Below are 20,746 nucleotides of genomic sequence, written 5' to 3' on the forward strand. Positions count from 1 at the left end.
ACCCTGAGCTTCCAGCTCCATCGCGCCTTCCTTTCCCAACGAGTAGGCTTAACACCTTATCCTCGTGGGTGACGGCCCTGACAGCCAGACGCAGTGACGACCGAGTGACCGACGGGTCTTCCCTTCCCCTTTTGCCCCCGCGTTTATTCGTTCCCGAGTCAAGTTAAGCTCCAAGGCCCCAGTGTCCTGTCCGAAAGCAGCCCGGCCGACACGTGTGGCCGTCTTGCTGACGCCCCCTTTAACTCTTCAGTCTTGCTGCTGGTGGCCTTTCTTCGTAGTCTCTCCGCCCCTGCTGCGCCTGAATATTTGTCCTATGAGGATTGGGAGGTATTGTACCTAGCCATCGAGGACCGACTTTGACCGGGCCTCCTTATACGTACAGGGTGGTGAAACCCGAGACATCAAAAAAACAAATAAAATCCTCAGGCTCCCGCTACTAATAGGGCTCTGTCCGTATTCTGGTGAATTTATCTCAGACAAAGCGTTTAGACACTATTACATACCATATACCCTGAACAGGTGAATGAACAGGATGTTGGAGGAGCTTGAGGGCCTGTTTATTCCTCACAGTGTGGTGGGCCTTGTAGTAGTATATTATCTTACCAAGCCCCCACGAGAGAACAATAATAACCTTGGAGATACCAATAAACATCGGAGGGCTGATAATTAAGGCCGTCATTCAGAGCTGGATCCAGAGTAATAGCCACTGGCGGTTGACCGACTGGCCTCTTTCTTTACAAAGCGCTCCGGGCCCATCAGCGGTGGCTGTTATTTTCTCTCAATCCCCTTTTCTAGCCATTATTTTCTCCTGTGCCTCCTCGTATATCAATTTTTTACCCATTCGCTGCATCGATTGCGGCCAACAGAGTTTATACTTGACTCGTGGAGTTGAGCGTGAGTGCTGTGTGTGGGTGATTGACGATTGACGGCCCCTGGCTCTCTCAGCCGATCGCCCTGATTGATCCCCCTCCGCGCGCTGTGCCCCCTCCCCCGTTCACTAACCTGCACGACTTGCCCTACTACAACTCCAACACCCTATTCCTGAGAATCTCTGTACGTCCACCGCAATCCCTCGAATTATTAGGCTGGTCCTTTGATCTGGGGACTTGCCGCGTGCTCCTGTTTTCCCTCTCGACCCTCTGTTTCTAGTTGTGTGGTTCTGAGATTTACCCTTCCCGCTAGAGTCTGTCGCACTCACTCCCCTTAAACCACCTCCGCTGTGACAAGCAGCCCAGTCAGCTTCTCAACTCCCCCAGCCCGGCCTTCTTCGCGTTTGAACCGCAATTCTATATATTTGTCGGGCGTCTTTTTTGGCAATTGCTAATTCATTTCTTGCAGCCCTGCTTTATCACCTCTCACTCTGTTACAAGAGGTGGTAACGCAGCACAAAGACAATTCTGCTGAAACATCGCCGGCCGATACCTCTGCTTCGCACTCTCTCCTCATTGACGCCGCTTTACTTCTCCTTCACTCGTTCTACTCACGAATCACTGCTGTTGTTTAGCCCTTTTGGGAACGATATATACTACACCAGAATATAGGACTTGGGGGTCTCTGCTTGTACTGTCTGTGGCGAGTCTCTTGTGAAAACCGGACGTTTTGGTCGAGCCGACGACGTTTTTGGCGGAATTGGACTCGAGCTTGAATTGATAAAGCACTCCCTTGTGAACTCTTTTTTAGGAGGCCAACGTTGCTCCACAACGTTGGGTGCTGCTATATGGTCACAGTTACCGATGGGAATGACAGTCTATCGTCTAGACCGGGTGAACAGTCACCGATAGCGTCGGGAAATCCTTCGACTATGCCGTGGAATATAAACAACGAAGAGTCTACAGAGACGCCCAATCGACCTCCGTTAACCTCACAACAGTCTAACTCCCTCCCTTCTACACCCTACCAGCATGCCCGGAAAATCTCTTTCCACTCCAGATCGCCTTCGCCTCATCATGGAAGCACCTCACCCCGGTCAACGCATTCGGAGTCGACGCATATCCCTCCGTCCTCTCGGAAACCATTTACGGGATGCAAATATGAGACTGCCATGTCATTTTTTCGGAGGAGGATGCCATACTCGCTGGGTGCCGACTTGCTGCCGGAAGAAAAAGAGGGGCTCAAACCACGACTTCGACCGGAGGAGGAAAAGAAACTCTCTACCGATATGCTGGAAGTGTACAAGGATCTGCTCCCCTCAGGGGAGAGCGACAGTCGGAGACGGAGACTTGTCCGTAAGCTGGAGGATCTCTTCAACCAACAGTGGCCTGGATGTGAGATCAAGGTTCGCGTTTTTGGATCGTCCGGGAATAAACTATGCTCAAGCGACTCGGATGGTATGTTTTCTCTCTGGACATTATTGGTGCGGTCGTCCGGCTAACCTGGGACAGTTGACATCTGCATTACCACTACTTGCAAGGAACTAGAACATGTGTGCTTGCTAGCAGATGTTCTTGCCAAAAGTAAGGCACATTTTCCTTGGCCTTCGCTCGGAATGAATGCTGACAGAGTTCTTTTACTATAGATGGGATGGAGCGAGTCGTTTGCATCTCCCATGCGAAAGTTCCGATCGTGAAAATCTGGGATCCAGAGCTACGCCTGGCTTGCGACATGAATGTTAACAATACGTTGGCGCTGGAGAATACGCGGATGGTTCGAACTTATGTGGAGATTGATGATCGAGTACGACCCTTGGCGATGATTGTCAAACACTGGACAAAGCGCAGGATACTCAATGATGCTGGTATGTTTACTCCCTTTATGGACCGGATTGGCTGCAGTTCATAGCACTGACCATTCATTCACTTTAAAGGTCTCGGTGGCACGTTGAGTTCCTACACCTGGATTTGTTTGATCATCAATTTCCTCCAAACTCGAGATCCTCCGATTCTACCTAGCCTCCAGGCTCGACCGCATAAAAAGAGACTGACTGCTGACGGATTGGTGTGTTCATTCGACGATGACTTGGATGCCTTGGTGGGATACGGAAACCAAAATAAACAGTCACTAGGGGAACTTTTCTTCCAATTTTTCCGCTACTATGGCCACGAACTAGATTACGAGAAATACGTCATCTCCGTGCGAGAGGGAAGATTAATATCCAAAGAGGGCAAGGGCTGGCACCTTTTGCAGAATAATCGTCTTTGTGTCGAGGAGCCTTTCAACACGATACGAAATTTGGGAAATACCGCCGATGATACATCATTCAGAGGCGTTCACATGGAGCTGCGCAGGGCATTCAAGTGCATTTCAGATGGTAGCTTTGAGGATTGCTGTCAGAAATACGAGTACCCCCCTGAGGCCGAGCGCTCATGGGAGAGGCCACCCCCCCAGCCACGGCCAGTTGTGACTGCACCACCACCGAGTTCCTCGCGGGGTGGTCGCGGCGGCCGAGGTGGGCGACAACAGAATCAATACAATCGTGGTGGGCATAGTGGTGGCCGTCGAAGTTCTAACACTGGCAACAAGAATCATTTTCGCCAGCCCAATGGCGGAATCAGTGCGTCAGAACTTTCCCTTCAAGCACAGCATGCCCAGCACCTGCTCCACGACCACCTGTACCAGCAGATACAGATTCTTCAAGCGCAAGAACAAGAGCTACGATTGCAACTGCAAAATCAGGCTCTGCTTACGGGACGGCCACCGCCTGTGCTTATTCGGCAGCCTTTCATCCAATTCCCAGTACCCTCCCAGGAGACTTCCGGCGATGACGGCTCGCGGTCAAGATCCGGTTCAAGGTCAAGTGCAGTAAACCAGCAGCAACCTATCAACGTACCGGGCCGACAAAACGTGTATTATAACTCCGCATATCTACCAGTTACAGTTCCTGGAGGACCAGGAAGCAGTACAAACCCGCCATCGCCTTCCGCCACTGCCGCAATGCCTGATCTTCGCCGTAACCCACGTCGATCATCCGTTGCCAACGGCTCCCCCGGAGGTTCTACGAGAGCTCAATCACAGCCCGCCCGTCCTGTTAATTCCCTTCCGAGCTTCGCTCCCCTATATTCGATCTCCCAATCAACAGACAATCCCCAGTCTTCGAAGCCGCGAAATACGCCCGGTTCCCCCGATGATTCGCAAAGTGAAGATGGTGCATCTGTGTCCAATAGCCTGCCAAACCGTACGCTGTTCATGGAAGACGGTCGACCGAATGATTATATGGGATACTACCTCGGCAGCTCGCCCCAACTCCATGCCTACCACCAAAACGCTATGCTCTCGCCCTTGCCATCTTCCCTCGGGCTAGCATTGCCCAACGGTAACATTATACCCTTTTACGGAAACCCACAAGAGTACCTGTCGGCCGCTACCGGAGCTGAAGCTTATGGTCAGTCGTTCGACAATGGGCCTCTGTCATCTCCCAAGTCTGGCCAAGGGCAGCAAAGGACGGGCGCGCGAACGGCCGCCTCGAGCGATCGTGGGGGTCCATTAATCGTGGATGGATCGGTGCCGCCAAGTGAACAACGAATTTCGCTTCCGTCTGAAAACTATGACCCCTATGGCCTGATGTCCCACTGTCCATCAAATTCTGACGATCAGAATACCGATACTCCTGCTAGTGTGTCGGACTCGTTCTCTCAGGACTTCCAGGACAGTAGCTCGGTAGAGATTGATTCGAATCCCTTCTTCAGCCGCCAGGCTGTGGACTCAAATACAATGGGAACCTCCCCGGATATTTTCCTCAATGGACAAAGTGGCAAGCATAGCCTACTCTCAAGCCGACTCCAGGGTCTCCACGTTTCAAATGGCGAGAAGTTAGCTGAATCACCTTCAAAGACCGCGCAGGAGAAATCGAAAGGACCCCAATCACACCGCGATTTTGCCGAAAGAGAAGCTCCACGTCACAAGAATTCCAGTACGGCTGATAAAGGGCAGTCGTTTTCAAGCTTTGCGACGGCCGCAGAGGCTCACACGGCGCCGCCCAATGGCAAGCGTCGGCACCATGGCTCTGATGTGCCAGAGAAGACTAATGGATCCACTCACAAGGGCAAGCCTAGAAACCGTTCAGATGCGCCGCAATCACAAAACACTGGGCCAGCTGATCAAAAGGAACGGACTGGCGGGCCTTCACGAAAATCGAATGGTGTTGGCTCAGCAGCTCAGGACTCCAGTTTCGCCCACTCCAATACTGCCTGGCAGACAACTAAAAGAAAGAACAAAAAGAACAACAAATTTAACTCGGATCACCGACATGGAATGTACAACGGTGTGGAGCCTCTACCGGTGGACGAGTCTATGAGGAAGGGCGGTTAATCAGCATTGCGAATTTTGGCACACTCTCAAACCCGGAACATTCATATCCAAAGCCATTCGCGGTCAATATGAGCTTTCGCCTTTTCGGCAATCAAGCTTGAAAATCAGCGTTTGATCTTCGACCGAAATTCTATAGCTTTTGGACCGTTGACTTGGCCCATTATTATAGCGACGAAAAATATGCGAGCCAGAAAGCACCTGTACAGCCTGTGCTTAAAGTTCGCGATACCTTGACTTCACAACAGAATTGAGACTCAACGATACCTCTTCAACTGTGGGAAGTCATTGACATTGTATAATTGAGGCACTAACCTCCTGAACAAAACCATACATTGCGGTGAATTGACTTTTTGCCCGGCTTTTTCTTTTCTTTTCTTTTCTTTTCTCATTATGGAAATACATGACACCTTTTCTTTTGCTGCATGCCAAAATTTCGTCATCCAATTATACTCGGTTTATTTCATGCTCATTATCGGCGTTGCAAGGTCAGAATGGATGGGCTTCGACAGTGGGCATGTTGGATTTGCAAATCGGTTCGTGGACTACTCGCGTGGATCGCGCAATTGCATGGTTATTTGTGCCTTGATGTTATGGTTAACACGGTCAACGTGCCGTGGCTTTTGACGCTGTTGGAGCCACCGAAAACTCGTCACAAAATGCTTGGTTTTCGTTGGATGAACCCTGCTCTTTCGACATCAGGTGCAGTCGTACTCTGGACGAGACAGTAGGATAATCGATTCCGTCGACGCCTCCCCCCAAAAAGAAGAACCATCTGTGAGCCGACTATGACATTATCTGCGCATGCTACTTTTTCTCTTGTTTTTTGCTCTGTACCAACTGGACATGTTCTTGTATTGCTGGCTGTGGATTTTATCAGTTTCTAACTGGTATGATTGTTGTCATCATTATCATTGTCAATATACCATCATAGCAGGGAGCCAGGCGAGTGGGTTCAACTTATACATTGTTCTTGTCATGCTTTTTTTGTTTTCTTTTTCTTGTTTACAGTTGTGCTTTTCCATGTTGGCACTGATACAGTTGGCGCCTTGCTAAGATTCATGCGGACCAGGATTGGGCAATGATTAAGATGTAGAACTTGGGATTTACATACGGGCAGACGAAGATATTGAAAAGAGAAAAAAAAAAAAACGAAATGCAACTAGATATATGTATTCCATAAACATTTGCTCTCCTGATGCTTGTAGGGCTAGTAGCTGTTTACTTAGACTTCGGCAGCACTGCGCAGACCCGGATCTCTTGGCTCTCTTCACCGGCCAGCCTATCATCCACCCAGACATCCTTCCATCTCGACCTTTAAACATACGTCTACATGCTTTAATCTATCCCTCTCATCCATCAAAAATGTCGCTCCCCAAACCGCACATAACCCCGGATAGTTTCTTCCACAAAACATCCCCACCGGCCTGCCTTGCACCCTCCCCCTCCTCCTGTCCCACAACCATCTACTTCATATCCGGCAACCCAGGACTAATATCCTATTACCACCCTTTCCTTTCCCTGCTAAGCAAGAACTTAACATCAGCCTCATCTCCAGGCCAAAACTCATTCCACGTCTTCGGCCACAGCCTTGCAGGGTTCGAGCTGGAGCCCGCACCATCACCCAAAACTAACGCCGGAACCGAAAAGGTAAAGACAAAACAACCACCGGGAACTAGCGGCGACTACTATTACAATGTCGAAGACCAGATCCGGTTCGTGCAAGCGCGTCTAGAGGCGCACATGGCTGCTCTGCGCACAGAGTCCGCCAGCTCTAGTGCTAGTGCTAGTGGTACAGATGCGCCGAGCCAAAGACCGAGAGTGATTCTCATGGGCCACTCGGTGGGGACTTATATCGCGATGGAGGTTCTACGACGACATCGCGAGAACCAAACGACTACTACTACCGCTGCTGCCGCCGCTGGTGATAGCGGCTTCGACATCGTCGGCAGCATCATGCTCTTCCCAACTGTAATGGATATTGCGAATTCGCCGGCGGGCCGGAAGTTGACGGTATGTACCTCCAGCTGTAGACACCCCAGAGGTTTCTTGTTTCATGGCACTCCTAGTTCTGATGCAATTGAATCTTCTACATTCATCAATACCATAGCATGATGGGTGTGCTGACCATGGTTTTAGTACCTCCTACGCTTTATCCCGCAACTGGCACTGGTCGTGTCGCTGTTCGCTCGACTTCTAACGTCTATCCTCCCCAACTCCATTATCCGGGCTGCTGTCCGATCCGTGATGCAGTCCCCACCGGAGACAGCTGTGGATGCGACTACCGCGTTTTTGAAGAGTAAACGGGGTGTGCGGCAAGCTTTGTACGTTTGTTAGCCTCTTTCCCCCTCCTATCCTACCCCTGCCTTACCCAATCCTCACTGCATTATGTATAAATACGTTGTTGCTAATATGCATTATGGGGAAGACATATGGGCGCAGACGAGATGCGCACTATCACCACAGATAAATGGAGTGATGATGTCTGGGGAGTATCTAAAGCTAAAGAAGGCCCACAGCCGCAGCAGCAATTACTGACGCGGTTATTCTTCTATTTTGGCCGGAATGACCACTGGGTTGCGGAGCAGACGAGGGAGGAAATCATTGCGGCGCGGGGAGCGGTGCAGAATGGTCCTAAGATGATTGTTTGTGAGGAGTCGCTGCCGCATGCGTTTTGTTTGAGTATGATTTCCAATGGCCCCTTGGTATGTTTGTTACTGACGTGCTATGGTTACAGGGCACAATGAGACTATGGCCAATAAAGTGGCTGATATGGTTCAAGAAATACTAGAGTAAGATGGATGTTCATCAGAGAATTTTTAGACGGGGAAGCGCTGTTAAGACGATATTATGATTAGATGGCGTTGATAATAGAGGGGATCTTCATTAGTGCGTTCAGAGATGGTAGACGCTCCCATTGATAGCAGCAATGAGGCGGAGAGGCCCGATCTTGGATTTCTCGACACGAATGGTTGCTTTTATAGTGGGCATCATCCTGATTTGGGACCTTTAGCTGGTGAATTACTGACCACGCCTGGCCCTTCTCTATATGCCCCAATAACCAGTGATACGGCACGCCGGGACTGCACATAAACCTGTTATCGAGGAAACAGATAGATCATAGACGTAAATCACCGGTTGCGCGAAATAGTGACACCCACAACTAATTGCTTATAGCCAAGTGCTGCCTTTCAAGATCAAAGCATGTTCATGGCCGTCTATAATCGTGATGCTTCGCGGAGGCTGGCTAATCAAGAATTCGGCCCGGTTCGATACGCTAGCCCGCTTCTTCGAAAAAGATCCCCCAAGACATCCGGCTGCTGTAGGTTTGGTTCAATAGGCGGCCCGTCCAACGCAGGGGCCTGCCCCTGTGCTGGTTGGCTATGTGCCCTCACACTCCATGCATCGTCTTGCGCCCTTTCCTGCCCAAACAAATCCCTGAGGGAAATTTGGCGGCCCATCGGAACACTGGCTTGCATCTCATCCAATGGATCCGCGGTGGTCGAAGCAGCTGTTACAGCGGCATGGAGGCCGTTTTGGCTCGCGGCTTCAAGTCGATCGCGCGCTAATTTCAGACTTTGGCCAGCAATAGAAGCGCATTCCCGAATAACCTGGGCATTGATGTTCCGTGTTTCTGACGTGGAACTTGGAGGGGGCTCGGAAAAGACCCAAAGGCCGTATATGCGAATGTGGCTGTTCGCCCTGGAGGTATCAGGTTCAGGGTTGGTATCGGACTTGAGAATAATGTATTCTTCCGTGATCTCCACGTTCTCATTGTCCGTCAATGGAAGATCAAAGTTGTTCAGTCCACGTCGGTTCAGCACGAACACACTGTATCGCTCTTCCCCAAGACTTCCCGCAACTAACTGACAAACAAAGAGAGTGCCCTCAACCCCGGTCTTCTCCCACTGCCGTGTAGATGGACTGAATGTGTAAACGACCGCAAACGGCGCAATGGATTGAATCGACTTCACTGCGGGGTTGTGTCTCTGTAAGACGGAAAGGTTCAGGTCCTCATTTGTGCGCGGAGGGGCCGAAACCATGCTTTGATTCTGCTGTTCGATCAGTTGCTGTGGATCGGAGAGGTAAGCCTGAAAGTCTGAATCGTAGCCCGGACCTTGGAAGTACCCCTGGCTGTGGCTCTGGTGATTGTGATGACCGCTGTTCTGATTGTGGTGGTGGTTGTTGTTGTTGGGTCGACGAGCCCTGCGTGACGCCATGATGAATATCGCAGTCTAAGGTTATCGGAGCATGTGAATTAAAGACCGAAACCGAGCAAGCCGGGATAAATGGCAGGAGCGAGGGCGAAAGCAGGATGCAAGAGATCAAGCAACAACGCATCGAGTGAAGCTCCGACTGTCTCCGTTTACGGAAGGCGGTGAGTGAGGCCGACGGCGCAAGTTGAAGGACCCCTCTTGCAGTCGTCACTGTTCCTCGGGTCCCTCGACTCTCTGTGGCTTGATTTGCGCCTCTCAGCTTTCCTTGTTATCCCTGTGTACAGTTGTTTGTGGACGACAGCATCTGGACCTTTGGCTCTCCGCACCAATTGCGCCTCCTTCATCACCACTCGGCCCCGAGCCTCCTCGGCTCATTTGCTATACTCTCTCTCGTTAGACCTTCCGCTAGTATACCGCGCGTGATGCCCGGCCAATTCCCCGGCTCTTAATTGATCCTCAGCTTCACTCCAGCTTAACTCGTGATGACTGACGGTCACGCCTCGCTCCGCTCCTGTTTACTGCCTGCCACCGTCCCGTGTCCCAGCACTGCCCCCGCAGTCTATACGATCTCTTGAGCCTGTGCGAGTAAGGCGCGAAAGACGAGACCTTGTATATATATAAAACGTGAGCGGTTCCGACGAGGGATGAGCACCCCTCTCACACCATAATAAAGAGTGCTTTGCGAATATGGCCGCCTACGATGAGCAGTATTCCGACCCCGGGGTTAAGGAATACCCCTCTGATAACGATAACCTCGGGGGATCCGAGGATACAGCTTTCGATCCATCTTCCCTTCCCAACGCCGTTAAAGCGCGAAGGGATGAATATACCCGCCATCGAACCCTCCATGTGAAGGTTGGCACGTGGAACGTGGCTGCCATTTCTGGCACGGAAAAAGACATCGGGAAGTGGTTTGTGCAACAAAAGGGAGTATGTGGGCAATTCTCCGGGTCGTCCATTTCGGGTTCTCAGGCAGACTCGGCGTCTAAAACCACGAGCTCCGGAGGTGCCCCTCTGCTCCCTGAGCTTCCACCAGACGAAATTGGCCTGTACGTCCTAGGGCTACAAGAGATCGTTGATGTCTCATCACCTGCGGAGGCATTGAGACCCTACGTGGATCCTGCTCCGGCAAACCGCTGGAAGGCGGCTCTTGAGGATACTCTGCCTGTGGGCTATAAGCTGGTGGCGGAAATTCAGCTGATTGGATTATTGCAACTGGTTTACGCCGCCCCGTTCATTGCCGATAGCGTGTCTGCCGTCAGCTGTTCTAGTGTAGGTACGGGCCTGCTTGGCTACGTGGGTAATAAAGGTGCCGTGGTGACCCGTCTGCTTCTCGGTGAGACTACCTGTATAGTATTCGTCAACTGTCACCTAGCGGCGGGATCGGACAAAACCAGCTTAGACCGACGAAATTGGGACGCCTCGCAGATCGTCGGTCGTACAAAGTTTGATTCGATCGATTCTGAATACACACTTCGCAAAACGCCTTCCGAAAGCATTGGAGACGAGGATTACGCATTCTGGTTTGGTGATCTAAATTATCGTCTTGAGGATATTCCTGGTGATGATGTCCGGCAAGTCCTTGCTCGACACACGGAAAACGAGTACGATAAAAGACACGGAGCTTTACTTGAAGTAAATGGCACGCCGTCTTCACCGCGTGTAATCGTCGGTGAGGACGCAGGGCGGCAGTCACCCGTTTCAGATACCAGCCCAAGCGAGACGCAATCGCTCGACTCTGATGAAGATTTGGATCCTCACCAGGATCCAGCCTCTCTCCAAACAACAATATCATCACTATTTCCGCATGACCAGCTGCGCATACAACAAAATAAACAGAAAGCCTTTCATGAGGGCTGGCGTGAGGGCCATATTTCGTTCTTGCCTACATACAAATATGATATAGGCAGCTTGGCGAGGTTTGACTCGAGTGAGAAGCATAGAGGACCTAGTTGGTGTGACCGCATTCTTTACAGATCGCGCAGGGACAAGTTAAGGTATGAGCGCCTGGTCAAGGAATCTACTGAGGCTAGAAAAAGGGACGAAGAGATGAAAGCAAGAGGTCTCGAAAGCGCCGCGGCCGATGACAACGTTTTATTCGACTACGACCCCGACGCTGATGGTGCGGATAGCGGTGATGAATATGATCCAAACGAAGACCAAACTAATGAAGGTGCTTCACCTGATATATCACCAGAAGCGGACAACTCCATACAATTAGAGTATTATATGTCCCATCAAGGCGTCCTCTCCTCAGACCACAAACCTCTAGTTGCTGGGTTTAAACTGGAGTTGGACTGTGTGGAACCAAGGCTCAAAGCCCAAGTGCACCAAGAAGTTGTGCGGGAGTTAGACAAAGCCGAAAACGAATCACGACCCGGCCTGACAGTCGTGGTGGACAATCCCACCCGTGAGCCCTCCGGGTCAGACATGGATCCGAACTCTGTAGATTTTGGAGATATATCTTTCGACAGCCCTGTCAGCCGATCTTTGACTGTTGCCAACACCAGTGGTGTATCGGCGACATTTTCTTTTCAAAAACCAGAACGTGCTGAGGATTCCGGGACACCATGGCTGGAATACAGAGTTGGGAAGCAACACCACGAGCCACCTGGCGACGAGGGCCAGCCAGCGTCAGCAGACGAATGTACACTCTTGCCCGGGGAGCTCGCTATTATTGAAATCACGATTTGTGTCCGAGATATCCCATTTGTTCGCCTGCTTAACGATGGCCAAGTGAAGCTTGAAGAAGTTCTGGTTCTTCAGGTGAAAGATGGTAGAGACCATTTTATCTCTGCATATGGGAAGTGGATGCCCACGGCTTTTGGTCGTAGCCTGGAGGAGCTTACTCGGATACCCGAGGCTGGCGCACGGAGTCTGACTACCTCTTCATCGACAAAGAGCAGCGAAGATCAATCAGCAGTTCCGGTATCAGCTCCCAGAGAGCTTTTCAAGCTAACAGAAGCAATCTCAGAGCTTGCGGAACGCGCCGTTGCCGAGTGGGGCATGGTGAAAGGGGAATCCGACGACAAGGCGCCGTGGGAGAGGGAACCGCATGGATCTACATGGCCATTTGAACCTGGAACGTGGACGCTCAAAGACAAGGAAGAGCGCGCACAGCTCTTAGCCCTAGCTCGAGGAGCTTTGGACACCAACCAAGCTTTTAGCCAGGTTTTCGCCCCTGAAGTGTCTTCGTTAAACCGTCTCGAAATCCTAGGCGAGATTCTTGTTACGTTTCTGCGCTCTCTGAAAGACGGGATCATTCCAGCCCCTGTCTGGCAAAATTTAGATCAACAAATCCAAGCACGAGAGAAGGCAAAACAACCTCCCCTCCCCTGGGAGGACTCACAGGCTTGGGTGCTTGAGAGCCTTGCCTGGTCCCCAGCCCACAGCGTCTCTTTCACATTTGTGACATTTATGCTCGCGCGAATTGCCAACGAGATTGCACCTATGCCCACCAAGAAACCTCTTCGTGGTCTTGAAGAATCGGCTCCCAAAGAGAACGCGAAGCCTCATACAGACCAAACCAAAGACGATCAACCATCAACCCGTTCCCCAGTATCCCGAGCGTCATTCGTCTCGACTGGTAGCTTCCGGCGGAAGCCAACCATTTCTACACCACCTACTCCACAAGACTCGGCCATCAACGCAATGGCACAGCGACGACTGACTGTCGAGAGTGCTCTGGCTGGTTTCTTCTCCACCGTCGTAATAGCGTCGGACGTTCCTATACCCTCGAAGGATAAAGAGAAGCGAGTCCAGGAGGAAAGGAAACGCAGCATTATTGAACCATTTCTGAAGCCCATCGGAGTGGACTATCATGGTCCTTCAGGTGGTGCACCGTGAGTTTTATTTTTAATTCTTTTTGTATTATGATTTCTTGGATGGCTCTCTGTTTTGTACTCTTTAATAGATGAGAGGAGATGCATATATTATACAACGACTGTCGCAGCCACTTCAACTGGGTCAGCTAATGATAATGGCGACTTCTTTTTGGTGTTTGAACGGGCTGTTTTGCACCTTTTGAAAGCTATATACATAGAGTCATACACATTGACCAACGATTACGATAATACAATGATAGATGAATGATGTTGGTATACCATGACCTGATAGCTACATTGGGACCTAATCCCAGATATCTCGTACTACATACATATTCAAAATGACCATATACAATGTAACGTCCGAAACCAAAAAAAAAAAAAAAAAAAAAAAAAAAGCTCGACGCTCATAAAGCCCGGGATATAGACGCGCTCCGTAAATACAACCCAAAATGAAGATCACTCTTCTATGATAGTCGCCCGTTTCGCCCGCCTCTGCTGCGACGGTACTGATCTGCGTGTCTGTGGCGCTTTACCCTTGCTTGTGCTGCCACTGCCACGGCCACCTCCAGCATTACCCGAGGACCTCTTCGTGGGCGCTTTACCCAGAACCATATCCCTACAAACGAGAGCCCCACGCTTGGCTAAAAGAAGCGGTAAACTGGCCAACGAAACGCCAATATGAACCGGGAATAGAACGACCGCGGAGATCCAATCTAGGAGTACAGCAAAAATACCCTTAGGCTGTTGCGCAGACGAGCGCTGTGCGGCCGCCGCAAGGGAAAGCGCGTCGCGACTTCTGGCCTCGAGTAGCTGCAGCCGAGACTCTGTTTGGTAGGCTGAGACGGCGGTGCGTTTCTCGTAGCGACGGACGGCGCGGTTGAGGGCGTCGATGTCTGTTTGGAAGCCCTTGCGGTATTCGGCGGCAGCTTGGGAGACGAGGGAGAGGGTGTATTCTTGTTCCTGCTGTGTGAGTTCGCGGGGTTCTTCGGTGTTGTTGTTGCTGCTGCTGCTGTTGTTGTTTGATGCGAGACGGGCAGCTGCTGTTTCGGCGACGTGGGCTTCTAGTTCTTCGAGGCGTTTAGAGAGGTCGACGACCTTGCTTGCATCTATTTTGTCTCGGTCATCGTCGTCGGATGAGGCGATAATGCGTTGGAGGTGGAGAGTTCGGGTTTGGACCATCCTTAGAAGGTGTTTAAAAGGTCGGATCTCAGCGGCCAGGAGGAAGATTGTTAGGTTGTAGTTTGAGACAAGGCCTTCGGAGGGCCGGGAAAGTTTGGCGCGGATGGTGTGAAGTACCCATGTTCCTATTAGAGGGAAGATGAAGCAAGATGCGAGGGCGACGAGTTCGTGGATATGAAGCTCTCTAATAGCTGCGGCGCTGGCACCGGGTGTTCGCTGTTCTCTTCTGTGGCCTTCATCGGCGTCTGATTCATCTTCCTGGGTATCTTTTGTAGGCTCTGACACGGGCGGGTCTAGGCCCGCTGGGGGTTCGAGGTCATAAATGCTCTCATGGTGACGGACTTTCGTTCGCGCAGAGTGATACCACTCCCTATTCCGGATTAGATAGTTAGTTACAGAGTTGGGATTAGGCAAGATTGTAGCTAATTAACTAACTACTTACCACGGTAGCCTGACAGACCAGTTCAGAAAAACAGCCGCCAAAACCAACAATGTAACGTCCGTGATCACTGCGCTCCCGTTCTGAAAGAAGATGCCGGCGATCGCGGGAAGGAGGGCGAGGCCCAGCGGCGCGGACTGCCAATGCGACTCTTCATCGGGAGAATCGTCATCGTGGTATCTGGCGGCGCGGGGAAAGAACAGATCATCGGTCGATGAGCGGATGGTATTCCGGGCTTCGGACACAGAATCAGATAAAGTCGAGTTGCGACGCTGGGGCAGGGGACCGGGTGTTTCGGCGATGGTGGCAGCGCGGGTGAGGCCGCGATGGCGGAGGCTCATGGGGCTTGGGGAGGTCGACATGGGCGAGTGTTAGGAGGCAGACAAAGAAACAGAGGCACCCATGGTTTTCATCCCGGGATAAAGGCGGGGAGCAGAGGGACGAGATCATGAAGTAATCTGGAACTTGAGGGCCGGGGCGTAGGACCAGATCGTGGCAGCTCAGCTCCACAGTTCGTGGGGACAGAGTGAGACGGCGTGGACTAACCGGTTTGAGTCACAATGACGATCTGCAGTGCTTCTTGGCTGTCACTCTCAGTCTCCAGTCTCCTCGTCTCTGAACCAGAGCACTTGGGCGTCAGCTTCATTGTTTGACTCGACTCCGTTGCTGGAACAACTGGGGAGGTTCCCAAATTTCCAACCGGTCCCAGTCCTTGCAGCTCGCATGCAAACCGCCTGCAACGCGCCGTATCGGTCACCGGCTTAACACACCGTCTCCTACTCTACACTGTAGTATCGGGCCTCAATAGACACAATGGACCCGGACGAACATGGCCATAAAGCAAAGCGTCTCCCGTCGAACCGCCGTGGCATGCGGACCCGGGCCAGTAACACGGAAAATCAGACGCAACATGATGTCGCTTTGTGAAACCAGCCTGCAGGCATCGGGCTCTTGCTTGTGGAATGTAATCCGACCGCCGGATGTTCCAATCCCGTCTAGGGGGAGGGGCAGATGAGCAGGAATTCAGTAAAGAAAGACGGCAGCCCGGGCGAGTCGAGAGTTCAAGTGTGGTGACACTGTCCCAAACCTTTCAATTGAGCATCTGGATCTATTGACACCCGAATTAGGAAATATCCGGGTCTACTCGATCGCCATCACTACCACACAGCCCCCTGCAACACTGCGGCTTCTTTATTCACCAAAAGGCTCTCGTCAGTCGTCAATGATGTGCGAGAGCTACAGGGTCTGATCGACTGAGACAAACCCACTGTCTGCAGGCCCAGGCCGTTTTCGACTGGTCCCTCCGACTGCAGCGCGCGTATAACATTGCGTGCCTCCCCCGTGCCCTTATTTCTGTACTTGAAAGTGCCTGATAAAATAGGCGATTGACTCAACTTATTGAGGAAACACCGTGATTCTCGACAACTCTGTTTCGGAGTCATTTGCTATTCTATTCGACTACCCCTAGCTATGTCTCTCATCTCCTCCTAACAGGATGTTGCTGGCTCACCGTGTCTCGTTCTTAACCTGCCTCCATCTTCCTCCTGAAGCTGGATTCTATCTGGGAAGCAAAAGTCACGCCAGAACTTGGTTTTCGCATTATTCTCTGGCTTCATCTTTCCAAGTCTATACCCGCCACCCAACATGAGCTCAGCAGGCTCAACAACCATGTCCCGCTCTACGGAGACCGTGGTTATGCAGACACTCTCTGCCCTCTCCATTATGGCCAGTGTACCACCCCTAGCTTTGCACTGGAAAAACAGGAACTTCCCGGCTGGCTCCCTAGTAGGATGGTATATTCTCCTCAGCCTTTTCAACATCATCAATGCTTTCATTTGGCCCACGGATGATCTCGACAACTGGTGGGATGGTGTTGGCCTGTGCGATATCCAAGTGAAGCTCCTAGTGGCTTCATATGTTGCTGTTCCTGGGTGCTTGGTTTGTATCTTCCGGAGTCTCGCGTGTGTGTTGGATACCAGCAGAACGACTCTTGTCCCGAGCAAACGCCAGCGCTGGAGAAACCGCGTCGTGGAAACCATGTTCTGTGTCGTCATTCCTATCGTTGCTGCACTCCTGCACATGATATACCAAGGCAACCGATACTTTATATTTGCGATCTCTGGCTGTGTCAGTGGTCTCGACGAAAGCTGGGTCAGTCTCGCACTGGGTTATATCTGGCCGCTTGTAATTTTCCTTATTGCAGGCTATTACTGTGGTGAGTCGAGCCTCGACTCTTAATGCAAGGATTGTCTCCTAACTTTGCCCAGGTCTTGTGCTACTCCGTCTCAGGCGGTATCGAAACCAATTCAACGAAATCATCCGCGCAGCGAATTCCGGGTTGAGCAAGTCGAGGTTCTTGAGGCTATTTTTCCTCTCCTTCGTCATGGTTATAGCCATCACCCCAGTTCAAATTTACGTGGTCTACGTGCAAATAGAGGCATCATTGCCGTGGCATGCTTTCTCGTTCTCGAACATCCACGGCGGCGGCCACCTATGGAGTCAGATAACCAAGGTCCCAACCCAGGGCAAGGTGTTCTACGACCGTTGGATTCCCATTGCAGCGGGATTTATGACATTTGTCTTCTTCGGATGTGGAAAGGATGCATCTCGGATTTACCGCGCGGCACTCCGGCCCTTCGGCCTGGATCGCTGCTTCAGCCCTATACAGACTTCTTCGACCGGAAGCTTTCCGCGAGACGGTTCAGGTTCTACCAGCAGTCGAGCCCAGCTTATTTCCGGGAACAAGAATCAAAAGGCTCCGTGGGTGCTTTCCGTCTCGTCCAAATATAATGTATCTGTATGCTAACCAACCCAAAGACAAGACTTATACCACGCTTCAAGAATCTCTGACCACGGCTACAACGACGTCGAGAAAGGAGTTTCACCCTCCACCTCTGGATCTTCTGGGCAATCCTCTAAGAAGGGATGGCTAAAGACCCATCTCACCTGGTTCGGCCGTTCATTCCCTGCCCGTCGAGAGGCGATGCGCTCTGCTCCGCACCTGGCCATCCCCTCGAACACAATCTCCACCAACGCCTGGGCTGGAACTAGTACTACTATGAGCCGCGACAGTATCGAGATCGAGCTTATGCCGCCGCGGACCGACTTGATTAGGGTCAAGCAAGTCATCAGGCAAGAGAGAGAAATGCAGGTATGAACCAATAGTCCAGCGAGGGTAGAAGAAATGGCCCTACTACCTAGGCTAGGTTCTCTTTCTACATTTCCCACTTCGCCTGTTTCTTATACTTCTCGTTTTCATTTTCACTTCGTTTTCGTCGTCGTCTTCTTTCTATACAACAGCCATTATACCCCGGTACACAATGTACTTCCGTTCTTACTAGTCGTGTTTTCAAATTTCCATCCCCATGGTGGACATCTACATACGTATAATTTAATGCAAACCTTCTTCCACTTTACCTTTCCCCCATAAGGGCTGAACCTAATCTAATCTAAGTATTCCCAAACCTAACCGTACCAATTCCACACTCCATATCTTAGATACCTGGTAAAACACCCTACTACCCTACATACAAACTGGGCTTGCCCCAAGTCTAGAAAATGAACGCCCAAACGTTTGCGGTTGGAATCGCGACCCAAATGGGCTCGGTAGGTTTCTGACCGGGGTCGCTTGTGAGCTATTTAAATACGTACTTGCCGCCAACTCTCCAAGAGTCCAAGACGTATTCAGCTTCGCTAATAGATACCAAATATCGAAGAGGTAAACCGGGTTCTCAGAGCCTACTCCGAGTAATAATTTTACCGGGAACGCTTGTCCTCTTTGGATGGATGGGCCGGTTCGTGAGGCATGCCCATTCGGAGAGTTTGATGTTATGGTTGGAGAATTCGGACGCGAGTGTAACCATGAAATAGTGTTCAACGGGATATAATGAATTGTGGATATGTGAGTGCCAAACATTGGTATAAAATACAAGGGTTCTGAAGGAACACCATAATAACATATGAAAATAGTCGAATATCACAGGATCTCCAAATCCACCATGACTCGAGCCGCACTTGGAGCAGGGAATAGGGTATTAACCAAGCCAAACCGCCGCATGGGAGTATTGACTGGAGTCGTATTTAGACACGTTTATTTTGAGAAGAGCTTACTCCGAATGACCCGCGTCGGCTTTAGCACCGTGGGGGCGCGAAAGATATTCGAAGCTGCCTAGAAAGACAAGACGAATTAGCCCATGCCCAAAAATATAGATATCCACTGACTTCAAGTCATCGTAGAAGGGGAGGTCCGAAAAGAAGAAATAGCTTACGTTGCGTGAGTCTGAGGGCGTACTGTTCTTTGCCATCTGCAGCGGTATATTTGCTGTGGGTTGCCGTGGCATCAACAGCTACGAGGGAGCTACACACAGGATATTAGCAAGCGCTCAGCGTACAATATCATGGCAGCAATATAGATACTTACCCCTTTGGCACCTGCAGAAGGAACTCCCTTTGGGCGTCCGACACGAAGGCCGAAATTCGAAACCAGCTTGTCTGGCTGTCCCGAGAGCCGCCATTTGTGCCCACTGAATACCTCACAAACTCCTGACCATTTGGCAAAGTGGCCACCTCTGGATTGACACCGAGACGACCGGTGATGTTCATGCGGGCGATAGAACGCGCTGGCGAAGTGGTGAATGTGCGCGCGGGGGTAGCTGCGCGCGGAGCAGCGCGCAGAAAAGAACGCATAGATGACGAGGAGAAGGCGGACATTATGCACTTGGGTCAATAGAAAGACGCGCGGTTGTTATGGTTTGGCAGATTTAGGGGACTTGTTGGGAGCTGTCGGACTTGGATGACGACGGGACGCGATTGCAGTAACGTTCACGTGACCCAACGGCTCTGAGCCAATCAGGCTATAAGGCCTCAAGGCTACAAGGCCAGTTCCATCCTCTTGGTTCTTCGCCATCTCGGTGCAGTGTGCTTCTACAACACAGAATCAGATCCAGGGAATCCAGGCTCGCCCTCGGACGCACGCCATTCACCAGCCTGTAGCGACCACAGAATTTCGCTGTGTCTTGGTTTCAGCTGTCCACATTTTGCGGTATGTTGCATTGAACTCTCTGTGCGACTCGGGATGAATTCGCAGTGTCTCATCTCAAAACCGGCCTCGATACGCATGCACTTATCAGGTGAGCCCTTAAGGTTCACTGGCCTAGCGACTCGAAATGGCAGAAAATCTTGATCTGAGTCGTCATATCTGCCGATTTAGGGACGAGTGTCGCACTTATCCTAGCCCGCGGCCCCCCCTCGCAGAATTAATAATGCTATCCTCGTCATAAGTTACTCATGACACTGCGTATTATTGTCTATCTATCTCCAGAGCATTTATGCTTTCTTCACCGCACCCTTTCGTGCATCGAACTATTGGCTCGCGAAATGACTTGCTATCGCTTTGCCTCTATTATCCGCACGACGGGCTCGCTGACAGCGCACAGCACGCCATGTTGCCTGACACCTCAGAATCAGAAGCCCGTGAAGGAGCGACTGTCACCTTCGTGGCTTCGCAGGAACCATGACCCTTAAGGCTCTAAAAACCCTCTCATGCAGGTCCAAGGAATTGGGTGATATTGACTGGCTGGCGACACAACGAATACCCCTGATTAAAAACAAATTCCAACTTGGCAGTTGCTCTGGACCAGTGAGAACGCAATATTTGGCAACCAGGGAGCAAACCCAATGGGCATTGTTCTCCATCGCTCGAGCCAAATCATCCCCAACCCGGGCTCGCCATCAATGAGAATCAATGAGACGTGTCGCCTGCTGCAGCTGGCAGCTGCTCACACGAAGCGCTCTGGCTAACGCGACCTAGTGCTGCTAGCGCCATCGCACTTTGATGATCGTTG

At 51.2% G+C, this 20,746-nt stretch overlaps 8 protein-coding genes across 8 annotated transcripts; 4 read left to right on the top strand and 4 right to left on the bottom strand.

Annotated features, from left to right (window-relative positions):
* Nucleotides 1-1,717: 1,717 nt before the first annotated feature.
* On the top strand, nt 1,718-5,244 carry APUU_80120S (PAP/25A associated domain family; the record flags this gene model as incomplete). The annotated part of the gene is made up of 4 exons (XM_041696365.1): nt 1,718-2,327; nt 2,382-2,453; nt 2,516-2,734; nt 2,804-5,244. 4 exons carry the CDS (start codon nt 1,718-1,720, stop codon nt 5,242-5,244), a joined length of 3,342 nt encoding a protein of 1,113 aa, XP_041562003.1.
* Nucleotides 5,245-6,606: 1,362 nt separating this feature from the next.
* Nucleotides 6,607-8,037, top strand: APUU_80121S (bifunctional triacylglycerol lipase/ester hydrolase; the record flags this gene model as incomplete). Its single annotated transcript, XM_041696366.1, has 4 exons — nt 6,607-7,254; nt 7,381-7,565; nt 7,670-7,923; nt 7,979-8,037. The coding sequence occupies 4 exons, from the start codon at nt 6,607-6,609 to the stop codon at nt 8,035-8,037; spliced, it is 1,146 nt and encodes a 381-aa protein (XP_041562004.1).
* Nucleotides 8,038-8,492: 455 nt separating this feature from the next.
* APUU_80122A (Dcp1 family protein) lies at nt 8,493-9,461 on the bottom strand (the record flags this gene model as incomplete). Its single annotated transcript, XM_041696367.1, has 1 exon — nt 8,493-9,461. The coding sequence occupies one exon, from the start codon at nt 9,459-9,461 to the stop codon at nt 8,493-8,495; it is 969 nt and encodes a 322-aa protein (XP_041562005.1).
* A 684-nt stretch (nt 9,462-10,145) lies between these two features.
* Nucleotides 10,146-13,304, top strand: APUU_80123S (phosphatase family protein; the record flags this gene model as incomplete). The annotated part of the gene is made up of 1 exon (XM_041696369.1): nt 10,146-13,304. The coding sequence occupies one exon, from the start codon at nt 10,146-10,148 to the stop codon at nt 13,302-13,304; it is 3,159 nt and encodes a 1,052-aa protein (XP_041562006.1).
* A 437-nt stretch (nt 13,305-13,741) lies between these two features.
* APUU_80124A (uncharacterized protein) lies at nt 13,742-15,265 on the bottom strand (the record flags this gene model as incomplete). The annotated part of the gene is made up of 2 exons (XM_041696370.1): nt 13,742-14,834; nt 14,907-15,265. 2 exons carry the CDS (start codon nt 15,263-15,265, stop codon nt 13,742-13,744), a joined length of 1,452 nt encoding a protein of 483 aa, XP_041562007.1.
* A 1,282-nt stretch (nt 15,266-16,547) lies between these two features.
* On the top strand, nt 16,548-18,060 carry STE3 (pheromone receptor; the record flags this gene model as incomplete). The annotated part of the gene is made up of 3 exons (XM_041696371.1): nt 16,548-17,118; nt 17,171-17,663; nt 17,721-18,060. The coding sequence occupies 3 exons, from the start codon at nt 16,548-16,550 to the stop codon at nt 18,058-18,060; spliced, it is 1,404 nt and encodes a 467-aa protein (XP_041562008.1).
* Nucleotides 18,061-19,009: 949 nt separating this feature from the next.
* Nucleotides 19,010-19,613, bottom strand: RIM1 (single-stranded DNA-binding protein; the record flags this gene model as incomplete). The annotated part of the gene is made up of 3 exons (XM_041696372.1): nt 19,010-19,071; nt 19,172-19,260; nt 19,324-19,613. The coding sequence occupies 3 exons, from the start codon at nt 19,611-19,613 to the stop codon at nt 19,010-19,012; spliced, it is 441 nt and encodes a 146-aa protein (XP_041562009.1).
* A 34-nt stretch (nt 19,614-19,647) lies between these two features.
* Nucleotides 19,648-20,021, bottom strand: APUU_80127A (uncharacterized protein; the record flags this gene model as incomplete). Its single annotated transcript, XM_041696373.1, has 2 exons — nt 19,648-19,826; nt 19,886-20,021. The coding sequence occupies 2 exons, from the start codon at nt 20,019-20,021 to the stop codon at nt 19,648-19,650; spliced, it is 315 nt and encodes a 104-aa protein (XP_041562010.1).
* Between the last annotated feature and the right edge of the window lie 725 nt (nt 20,022-20,746).

Source organism: Aspergillus puulaauensis, chromosome 8 (genome assembly GCF_016861865.1).
Source record: "Aspergillus puulaauensis MK2 DNA, chromosome 8, nearly complete sequence".
Lineage (NCBI taxonomy): Eukaryota > Fungi > Ascomycota > Eurotiomycetes > Eurotiales > Aspergillaceae > Aspergillus > Aspergillus puulaauensis.